Here is an 11,562-nt window from a genome sequence, read left to right as displayed (position 1 = left end):
GCCTGCCACAGCGGGCCTGGGACCATGGTGCAGCCTCCCCACTTATGGATGGCCTGAAACTGTGGCTTAATAATGCTGAATAAATTTATGGACGTCATTAATCCACACTCAGAAATGAGTGGAGTAATGGCTTCCCCAGGGCTTAAATCAAGGTAATTAAGCTGCAGGTTTGGGCCACCTGCAATCTATAGGGAGGGGCAGGACTGCTGGGGCCCCGTGGCCAGAGGTGTGGGGGAAGGGGGGTCATCATCATGTTCAGCTCATGAAAATGGTGGGTGGCTGGCCTCCTCCTCGAGTTTGGTAGACCCCAACTTACACCCCTCCCTGGTAGTCTGTCCAAGTTTCCACTTCATGTAAGGTTCCTTTCTGTATTTTAGCTCACTGAAGAGAAGTACCCTGCTTATCCAAGCTGGTCTTCTGCTATACTTGCTAGTCTTCCTGCACATCAGGACAGTTTATTCCTGTGCCCTCAGTAAAGCTCAAAATACAGTTGCTTCAAGGTGCAGCAACAAGCGGGGGCTCCAGGCTCACCCTTCCTCTGGCTTCCCCTCCTTGCCATTGCCCCAGGGGGCAGTCAGCCTTCAGTTCCAGGGGACCCTGCAGTCCAGTCCTGTGTCATGGTGTGGAGGAGAAGAGGGCAATTGTAGTGAGAGAGGTCAAGCTAAGGCTGCCCAGGTGCATGGTGCAGCAGGGAGGCATGCAGTAGTGGGGGATGCTCAGATGCACAGTGCAGTGGAATGGAGCACAGGATGCAGTATTAGGGGCGCTTGGGCACACAGTGCAGCAGGGGGTATGGGATGCAGGGGGGTGCACCTGACTGTGATGCAGCAGTGGCGGGGTATGTGGTCCCTGAGGCCCAGGGCTCCTGCTAGCATAGCCTGAGGGGCATGAAGCCCCTGGCCACTTGGAAGCTGAACAGCCCTGTTCTAGGCAACAGAGGAAGGAATAAAATAGAGGAGCAGTGGATCAGGGCTTCACAAGGACTTTTCTTTCCTCATAAGTAAGATTTATGTTCAGTTGTGTCAAGTAGATGGACTGACTTACTACAGCCAGCATTCAATCAACTAAGGCCCTTCTACATGTTACAGCTCATGGATGAGAACAGTATTTAAAGGCAACTGATTTGTCATGATCTTTCCAGGGATTGAAGTAAGGCTGACCAGTCTATAGTATTAAGGGGCACTTGGGCACACAGTGCAGCAGGGGGTATGGGATGCAGGGGGGTGCACCTGAAGGTGAAAAAGAGGACTGTGGAGGTTTTTTTTTCTTTCTATTGCATGTTGATATATGAAACTGCCCTGGAAAGCTTTGTTCTGTTGAAGTTTTATATGGTAAGGGTGGAGTTCTTCCTATGCTTATTTTAACCCCTCTCTATATATTATAGGTATTGTACAACTAACCGGTTAATCGTGCAATTACCTGGAGACCAATTACACATGCAAAGCAGCTATCACACAATAAAAAGCTCCAAACACATAAAATTAGACCTCAAAAATGCATACTGACTTTATAGTTGGTTACTATCCAGCTTTAATTAGCACATGTAGCAGGGTCTTCTCTGCAGCTGGCAGCCTCATCAAGACAGGGCTCCCAGCCACAGGGGTGCAGCCCCTGAGCCCTGGGGATCACAGCTCCCCGCATGCAGCTGCAGTCCCACACCTGACAGGGCTCTGAGTCCATGCTCTGCCTCTCATGCAGCTGAGACCAGGGCCCTGTCAACTGTAGGATCCTGGGTCCCAGGTGTATATGGCCCCATGGCTGGCCCCTCAGCAAAGGGGGCTTCCAGCTGTAAGCACCTGCTTCTTGCCAATGCAGGGGGAGCCCAGGATCAGGCTCACCCTATACCCATAATACAGCACAATGGGAACTAATGTGCCTACAACTGCACCTCCTGCCATGCAGCATAGCAGGAGGTAAGACTATGTGCATCACATATTAGATCCAATCACGACTTTACCTGCTTGTGTAAGTTAAATTACTGATACGTAACCTAAAAGACTAGTAGCCATTAACCTTTTATATATACAAACCGCAACCTAGCAATTTGCCATAACATTTATTTTCCGAAACACTAGCAACACCTAAACAAAAGAATATAAAAAACATTTTGCAACTCAATATCTATCATCTTCAAAGACAAAAATTAAATCTTATTCTTCCTCAGCTTTTATGATCTTTTAACTAAGCAGCTAAAATAACTTTCTTCTATTCCCTTAAGGGTTGGTTAGTGCTTTCTTAAAGCCTTATCAAGCATTATTAAAAGAAAAAGAGCATCTTGCTTTAAATAAATGTCTTCTACGAAGGTGTGATTGTTTTTTCTGTACTTGTGGATCTTGATTCAAATCTTCCAGTGCAAAAAGTCATTGTCCATTTGCTCATCTTGGGGTAAAAAATGATTAAAGTATTCCAAACTAAATTACAGCACACCATTCATTTTAAGAACCAGTGAGACAGAGCCAGCTTTAAGAGATCACACAAAAAAGGAGGAAGTTGTTAAGCCTTTTTAAAAACATTTCTTCCTTTAAATAACTTGTAGAAAACACTTAAGTATTTAACACAACTAGCTTATGTAGTTGGTAAAGAAAAGCATTCCTTCCTCTTTCATTCTGCCCCTCAGATTGATCAATGATGAGTTCTGAATCCACCTAAAGAAAACAAAAAAATGACAATGTTAGGCAGATGCAACTCTGCAAAAAACCTTTCTTATAAACAAAGCTGTGAAAAAAAATCTTACTTAGTTTCCTAAGAGTTTGACTGGTCCAAGTCAGAAAAGTTCTCCTTGTTTTCCATGGTGTGCGCTTGAAAACTTAACAAAAAACGCTACTCTGGAAATCCTTATTTGTGGAACTCCCACGTCAGAGTTCACCTCAACAAGAGATCTACAGATTTTACTCATCAGCTGAACACTTAAGGTATTTTGCAGTAGCATAACTAAGTGGAGATGTGCATGGAAACAGCCACTGCTGTTCCAATTGACTGCACTTCCAACACTGCTGGTGGAGCTGGTATCCTGTTATGCCTCTGGATATTTGGTAATGACATCGAATTAAATGCCCTCACTAAAATCATTTATGTACTTGAACAAAAGCTTACACTACAGTGCTCATACTGGTGGTTTAAAAACTACTGAGTTACTGTTCTTTGACTTACCAGGTCAATATTAATGTATTTGTAGATTAGGAGAGGAATCAGTAAGGAGCACTGCTTTATAACAACATTCAAACCGATCTTCTGTGCACGTGCGCGCACGCACCCCCCCTCCCCCATGAAAAAGGGTCAACTATAGGGTTTTCAACCCCTTATGCTGTTTAGAAGGGGAAGGGGGATTCATACCCTCTGAAGGTAACAGTACTGCAGGGGATTCAGAGCAACAAACTGAATGGGGTTTTCCTGATCGAGACACACTTCTTTCTAATGTCAATGCTTCAATACCAAACAATACTGAAATGTAAAAAATTAACACCACTACTATTTCTTATGCACGATATCTGAACTGGACTAGGGGAACTTTTGAGCTGGTGTTACAGAAGACAGACGATATTTTGCCATCATCAAATCAGCACAGAAAAAACAGCAGCAAAATTTAATGAAATTTAACTTTTGCTCACAGGACAAATATTCTCTCCAGTTCCTTATCTAGGTGTGACAATCTTCTCCTCCCTTTCATCCTTCATTTATTTGCCTTAGGAAGGCTCCCATTACTCCCCTTGCAAACCTCCTCAGAGATAGAAGTGCCCCCACAGGCCTGCCTCTTTTTTTTTTTTCTTTTTTTTAACCGATTGACTGACCACTGTTCTGGCTATGAACTACCGTGCAGCAGGAATCGAGTGTTTTTGGAAGGATGGGAAGTCATGGCAGGTTTCTAACAAAGCAGCAGGACAGAAAAGCACTTACTCCAAGCAAGACCCTAATTTTCCAGGTGCAGGAAGCCCTCCCCAGCTCTGCTGGAGAGTACTCTTTATTTGACCCATCCCAGTGACCCTAAAACCATCCAGTTTCCTGGAAAAATAAAAAGGAAATCCTGTTTGAAAGCACAACAGTAAACAGGAGAACCCAAATTTTGCTTACTGCCAGCTGGCAATTCCAGAACAAGCACAGCAAGTATAGCAATCGCAGGCCTTCCCTTCCTGTGGTTAATTTTACATCTGTGTTACAGGAAGTACCAGGAATTACTTTCCAAGGGAGATAAAATTTTAGGCATTAACATTTTAATCCTTATTAGAAAAAGCAACCAAGATGACTCCCTGTTAGAAATTCTTCTTCTTGTGAAGCTTTTTATTTTCAAACAATATAAAAAGAACTAATGTAAGCATTCACAAATTAAGCAGACAGCATTAGACTGATGAGTATAAGTTTGTCCATACATTTCACATACTAATCTACAATATTTACATTTTTTCAAATGAACTGTCTCCTTAAATGGTTATAAAACAAAAAAAAAAAAACAACCAACCTATGAAGGGCAACACTGGGACAAAATCATTCAAAGAGATTAGTGTCAGCCCTGAACCTACTACAGAACTCAAGGAATATATAACATCCCATTCTCTTTTTTTCCCCTTACCTGATTCCATTCGTAAGACTTCTCATACCATTTGGGAGTAATTACTTCTCGAGGTTTTGGTTTGCAGATTAAACTGAAATTCCATAAAAAGATTAATAAGAAACTGTATTTAGTTAACTCTAAACATCTACAGGACCATTTCTGTTTATTTGAATTGCTACTGCATACCATCATCTAAATGAAATTTTATATTGGAAACTCATTTCTGATAGTACTTTGCTGAAAAATGAAAACCCTCAGATTTTCACATTACTGTGCTTCATTTTGAATTTTTATCTGTATTATGCTGGCATTGTGAAAAAACAGATTACTGCTTTAGTGAAACTAATTTAAAAAAATGTATTCGGATAGCTAATTGAATAATATGCCTATCTGACAAAGGGCTATAATTTGCAGCATTCCCTTAGCCCATTAATTTTTGCATACTTGTTAATTTGACTATATAATTTAGATATTTTAGGACATTTTGTTTTTGTGACAACTCAAATACTATAGATGGTTTGCCTTTCCCACTTATTTCCTCAAGCTGTATGAAGCGCATTTTAATTAATTCTGTCTAGATGTGTTTTTCAAAATATGCATTTTATTCTGAAGTAGCAGTGACATGATGTAAATATGATTAACTTAAAAAAACAGAGAGGAACTGTAAGAGACTTAGCCGGATTAGTGCTATAATTTTTACTGGAAGGGCTCTAAATAATACGTTGATACATTGAACAAAAATAATCAGAAAATATTTGAAATATGGAAGAATAAAAGAACGTACATGGGTTAAAAAATAAAAGCAACATTGTGCTAATGAATCATCTCTTTCTTCAGAATCACGGTCAGCCCAGCCCATATGAGAAACAATCATTCTGAACGGAATAACAAGCAACTGATTTTACTCCTAAAAATTTGGTTTCTGGATACTAAGATCCACAAATACTGAAGAGATAAGAACACTGTGAGTGCTATACTGAGTCAGACCAACAGTCCATATAGCTCAGTATCCAGTCTCTGACAATGGCGGAAGTGGGTCTTTTGGAGACAGAGCACTGACTCAGATATATCTAGAGCAGAGATGGGCAATTTTTTTGGCTGGAGGGCCACTGAATATGTTTTTGTGAACTATCGGGGGCCACACAAATAAAATCTTTCAGAAGATACAATTTTAACAAATTATAGATTAAAAAACAAATAATATACGAAAAAAATCAAACCTTTACTATATTTTAATTTTATTTAAAAAAAAATCATCCTGATTTATTTATTTTTTGAGTAGTGAATATAGAGACAATTGCATAACAGCTCAAAATAAAGATTTACTCCTGTATATTGTGGGGAGGGGACAGGTGTGGAGGGGTCATATGTCGGGGGAGGCCGCCCATGCTAGGTTCCAAGGGCTGGCCGGAAGGTGAAGCATTGACAGCAGAGCCTGCCCAAGCCATGCGGTGCATGTGCAATTCACCCCTCACTCCCATCTGTCCAACAGCTGCCCCCACGGCGCTCTGCCTGGGGCCAAGCCCCACTTGCTCCTGCCTGGGGCGGCTTGCACTGCACTCCTGCCTGCACCTGCCAATAGCACCACCCCAGGCACAGCCCATGTACACAACTTCCCAGCAGGGCTGCCTTCCACTCACTTGGCTGCCCACAGATGGCTGCTGGAGTCCTGTGCACTGGGACAGGAGCTGCCCAGCTACAGCATTCCTCCTGCCTGGCTGGGCACGTGGTGCCTGGCATGTGCCCCACCCCCATGGCTGCTGATGCTTCCCTGCACTACCTGCTGCCCAGAGCAGCACTGCAAGGGCAGGAGGAGGAGCTGCTGGAGGTGGTAGGGAGCCAAGTAGTACCCGTGCAGCAGCAGCAACCCAGCCAGGAAGCTGTGCATGCTGGCCTGGCCAAGTCGGGGCTGGGGACGTTGATGGGTACAGGGCAGGTGCGGGCAGGGCTCAGCCCTATGCAGGCCGGATACAAAAAACTGGTGGGCTGGATCCAGCCTGTAGGCCGTATTTTGCCCACCCCTGACCTAGAGCGATCTACCCCTTGTTCAGCACCTATCTTGGCATCCTCCATCATTGGTTTAGAGATGCTATAGGAAATAATTTCTGACTATTCTGTTTAATAGCTATTAACATATACATTATTCATAATGTTTTTAAATCCTTTTTGGAACCTACCTGTATTATCTGCCTCTACCACCTCCTGTGGCAATGAGTTCCACAAGTTAGCTACAAGCTGTATAAAAAAGTACTTTCTTTTGTTACTTTTAAATCCGTCTCCTACTGATTTCAGTACGTGTACCCTGGTTCTAGTCTTCTGGAACTTGGTGAATAAAATTATCCCATTATTTGTCCACACTTTTCATGATTTTATAGACTTCTTTCATACCCCCTCAGCCTTCTCTTTTCCAGACTGAAGAGTCCTAGATTGTTAGACTCTCCTGGCATGGCAGCTGCTCCATACCCTGATCATTTGGTTGCTCCTCTTTGTATCATTTCTAATTCTACTACATCTTTTTTGACCACAACTGTGTACAGTATTCAAGAGATCTGTATAGTGGCATGATGATATTTTCCATTCTGTTTTCAATTTTCTTCTTGGTGATGCCAAACATTTTACTGACTATTTTGATCAGCAGTGCACATTGAGCTAATGTTTTCAGAAAGCTACATACAATGACTCCAAGGTCTGTTCCCAAGTCATAACAGCTCATTCAGAACCCACCACTGTGTATAAGTGTTTGAAGATATTTGTCCCCATGTGCATTATCTTGCACTTGTTAACAGTGAATGAAGCTCATCTGCCATTTTGGCCCGCTCACTCAGCTAAGGTGAGATTTTTCTACAGCTCTTCTGTCCACTTGGGATTTGACTACCCAAAATTGTTTAGCACCATTTGCAAATTTTGAGATTTCAGAGTCTATCCCCATTTTCACGTCACTGATAAAAGCATTGAACAAAACTAGGTCTAGCACAGATCCCTTCAAGACTTCACTTTTGGTCTCTCTCCATCCCGAAACAGTTCTGCAATTTCACCTTGGAGTGCCTTCAGAATTCCTGGGTTTATCAGTCTGTTCTAAAACGTATTCTGTTGCGATTTCAATGTGATCCAACTCTTCTGACCTATCCACTAAGAGGGACTGGTCTGGTCTGAGAATTCTCCCAATATCTTCTGCAGTAAAAACTGACGCAAAGGATTTTTTTCTTTGCCACGGCCCTATGGTCCCTGAGTGCCCTTTTTACACCTTGGTCTAATCTTGCAGGACAACTAAAACCTTATATCTTAATATAATTTGTTAGTATGGCTTTAGACATGTAATCATTGGAATATTTTTTTAGAACAGAAAGAAGTGTGATATATCACTAACTTCAACAAAGAAACTTCAGGGTTTTTTTGTTAGGGTAATCCTTTAGATTTAAAAAAAAAAAGACTTATTAATAACATGCTTTATAATATTTTAAGGCAGTAACTTGCACATCTTGAATGTGTATTCATCAGCACTACTGAATATGAAGTTGTCTCATTAAAACTTTGATTTTTTGCAAATACTGGGTGGGAGGGGGACAGGAACTGAAAAGGACATTGCTTGGTTCAGGAAAGATTAAAAAAAATATATGAGTGATACAGAAATAGCTATGGCATGATAAATATGCATCAAAACATCAAAGTTGGTGCATTTTGTCCCCCAGAGGAAAATGAATCTCTGGGCAGCTGGAAAATTTAGAATGCAGCTTCAAATGTTTTGCTTTTTGCACAAAGGGAGAACGGGAAGGGAAGCAAAAGGAGATGTGGAGGTATGGGAGTATATGAAGAAGCCTAACAAAGTTAAGGAACAGAGAACATCTGAAGATAAAGTTTAGAGAAAAGGAAAAAGAGATATGGAGACACATCAACAAAATGTAGTTCTTACACTAAACAGAGTTTTATGTCAAATATTGGTACTTTAAATACCATATCAAATAGGCTGCTTTCAAGAGACAATGTTTTATCAATGTTAGAATTGCATACAGATCCTAACGATAGTCCACCAGGATTTCACACTCTACAGGACAAATTCTGATCTCTACTTTTCTATAACCTGTTTATTTGTGCAGTCAGAGCTCAGTAAATCACTCTCCCGGATGAGGTACAAGTAGGAACCAAAGCCAACTTAGTTTCTCTTGGCAGTTTTGCAGTGGTAACAGAAGTAAAATCAAGTAACCACTTACAGAACAAATTTCAGTGAACCTTTTAGTCTCAATGGAAGTTTGAAAGTCATGCCAGTGCAAGATAAAAGTTAGAATGGACAGAGTGCTTGGGAAAGCTCTGTTGAATAAGAAGGTGCCATGTTTACAGTCATTTAAGAGAGGAAGATCACTTTAAAAAGGAGAGAGGCTGGTAAACTCGAGCATGTTTCGTTTAACCTTTGTATGATGCCTCAAGGCAGTGTTAATTTGTCACCTATGTTTAAAATGTTATTTTTTAGTCTATCTGCAGTTAAAGCCGCTTTGCAAAAATGTTTCTTGCCTGAGCAAAATAATGTTTGGCAGATTAATACAGTATTTCTTTTTTTCCATACATTTATTGCTGTAAGTGTGGCCAGCTATTTACTGCATAACATAACACAGTTACTTTTACTCTTGCGCTTCAACTTTCCTCTACGGTGCTACCCAAAGAAAACCCCAGGATGGGAGTGCAGATCATAACACTGGCATCTTAACTGGTTCCAAGGCATGCGAGAAATCAAGTGTTACCAGATGTACTTTTTTCTGACTTCTGATATTTGGTGATTACTTTGCAGGTCTACAATGAAAAATATGCGAAATCCTGCCCAATGGAGGCAAGCATGTTTATGCAGTACACGTCAGAACCAGCTATTCTGGAACTATCAGTGTGCTGTTTTTCTGGATGCATAAAATCCATTGTGTGCCAAGTTGCTAAGAAGTGCTGTATCACTCTGGGACAACATTAACTGTTTGGCTGTACCAGACAACAGTGGCAGGCATGACATAATGCCCAAAACCATCCAGGTCCCTTTGTTCATTTCACTGACACAGGTCCACAGTCTATATTAAATTTTTGTCAAACCCTGATACCTTGAAGGGGCACATCCAGGCGACCCTGCACGTGGCTCTTGCCCTGTCTCAAAGCAATTTGAGACGGGGAAAGAGGCACACTGGAAACAAAAACAAAAAAAATGTTCCCCGCACAGGGTATTTGCAATGTCCAGGTATCAAATAAACCTCGCTCCCTCCCCAAAAGGGACTGTGCCCTGAGGCAACCGGAGACTCGGATTCTCCAAAGAGACGCTCTTGTAGCCAGCCAAAGTGTCTCTATACCTGTCCCTTGCCCTGGTGCTTTAGCAAACCCCACATCTGGTAAGAAAACCAGAAGCAAACAACAAACTATTTAGATATTTAGAATTTATTTTATGATGATGATGGAGACACTAGTAGGCTTCCAAACTGCTTTAACATTGTACATATAGCAATAAAACATTGCCTAACTGATCTCTCTCTCTCTCTACACACACACATATATAGTGGCCTTTTGTTCTAATTGTGGAAGAACATGGATTTTGGGGTATTTCAAAGAGTGAATTTCAGATTTATTTTTATCAGAGAGTTTGCAGGTTTTCAATAGGGAACACCAGAATTCCTGCTAGTGAGGCAGGTGGCAGGACCCAAGCAAAAGAGCCCACCCAGCTGGAGGTGGCAGACGCTCTGGCCACTTGGGGCTAGGGGGACATGTTTTGACAGTTCAAAGCAGGCTACCACACTGGGAACATCTTCTGGGCGATAGCTGCCCAGATGGCAGGGCGGCGGCACACATGGCAGTAGTGCCACATAAAGGCCAAATGTATAGCCACAGCTCACTGGCAGCTGGCTCAGAGGTGCCTATGCCTCTGCTCCGGCTGTGCAGTCCTTGTCTGGGTCTGGCAGGCAAGCAACCTCAAGGCCACATGCTGTCGCAGGTGGCAGCAGGTCACAGCCAGGCAGCAGCCCCCACTGCCAGACTGCTGCAGTGGGTAGAGGGTGCAGGAAACTCTCAAGTTACGGCTGCTTCAGCAGTCCAGCTGGCACAAGGTGTAGTGTCCCTAGATACCAAGTGGCCGGGCCCCAGACGCTCCCAGGAGCAAGCAGTCCTGAGCTGCTCATCAGGGCAAATTTTTATACTGCTGGGGCCAGAACAGGTACTGGACCCAAGCTCTTGCTCCCCCCGGCTGCAGATCCGGAAGGAGCTGGGCAGGGTTATTTTGCCCCGAGTGGTGAAACGTGCCCCATACCAAAGTGCATGGGCATGTGCATGGAGGCAAAAAAGTCTCCAGCTCAAACTTATGCCACTCCTATTTGAGCTGCTGCAAGTGCATGTGCCTGCATATGTGGATGTGCCCAAGAAGGCATACCCAAGTGTCTCAAAGTAAGACCAGAGTCTTTCCTTACTCATCTATCCCTTTACAAAATGTGGTGACCCAATCTCTCTTCACAGCTGGGGAGTAAAATGTGAGGTGCTGGTAATCACACATACCGAATCAGTGGATATAGTTAGTAAACCTTGGCAAAACAATTAAAATATCTGCAGCCAAAGAGGGAGTCAAGGAAACATTGCCACTTTCAATGTGATAGGAGGATGCCATGGCAACCAGTTTCCCTACAACGCATGGGGAGACTTATTTTTAAGCTTTTCCATCTTAGCATGAGAGTGTCAAGGAAACGCCCCTGCTTCAACATAAATTGTATTTATTCAAATCCAAGATGAGGTGCCCCCATATTTAATATGGGGGGGAGGCCCCTCATCTTGGATTCAAGTATAAAGTGGGGGAGGGGAGAAGGCAGCTGCTGTGGCTGGTCCTGACTCAGGATTGGTGACAGAACTGCAGCTGCACCCTGTCCCTCCACTGCCTTCTCCCCCTGCCCCCTCCTCCAGCTGTTTACCTTTGTTCGGGCAGGCTCTAGTCCCACTCTAGCTTGGAGTAGAGAGCACATGTTTGCTCTGGCCCCAGCCCAGTCCCATAACAGCTGATGCATTGGTGGCAC

At 42.9% G+C, this 11,562-nt stretch overlaps 1 protein-coding gene across 1 annotated transcript in view; it reads right to left on the bottom strand.

Annotated features, from left to right (window-relative positions):
• Positions 1-1,649: 1,649 nt before the first annotated feature.
• TDRD9 (tudor domain containing 9) overlaps positions 1,650-11,562 on the bottom strand; it is a 141,588-nt gene continuing 131,675 nt past the window's right edge. The window contains exons 35-36 of the mRNA XM_090034129.1: positions 4,565-4,637; positions 1,650-2,645 (exon numbers count right to left, since the gene is read on the bottom strand). Coding sequence (XP_089890255.1) covers positions 2,544-2,645; positions 4,565-4,637 — 175 coding nt within the window. The 3' untranslated portion in view covers positions 1,650-2,543. The remainder of the gene's footprint in view (positions 2,646-4,564; positions 4,638-11,562) is intronic.

Source organism: Crocodylus siamensis, chromosome 2 (assembly GCF_052110815.1).
Source record: "Crocodylus siamensis isolate JL-2025a chromosome 2, ASM5211081v1, whole genome shotgun sequence".
Taxonomy (NCBI): Eukaryota; Metazoa; Chordata; order Crocodylia; family Crocodylidae; genus Crocodylus; species Crocodylus siamensis.
The sequence above is the reverse complement of the archived record's forward strand: the minus strand, read 5'-3'. Positions and strand labels throughout refer to the sequence as shown.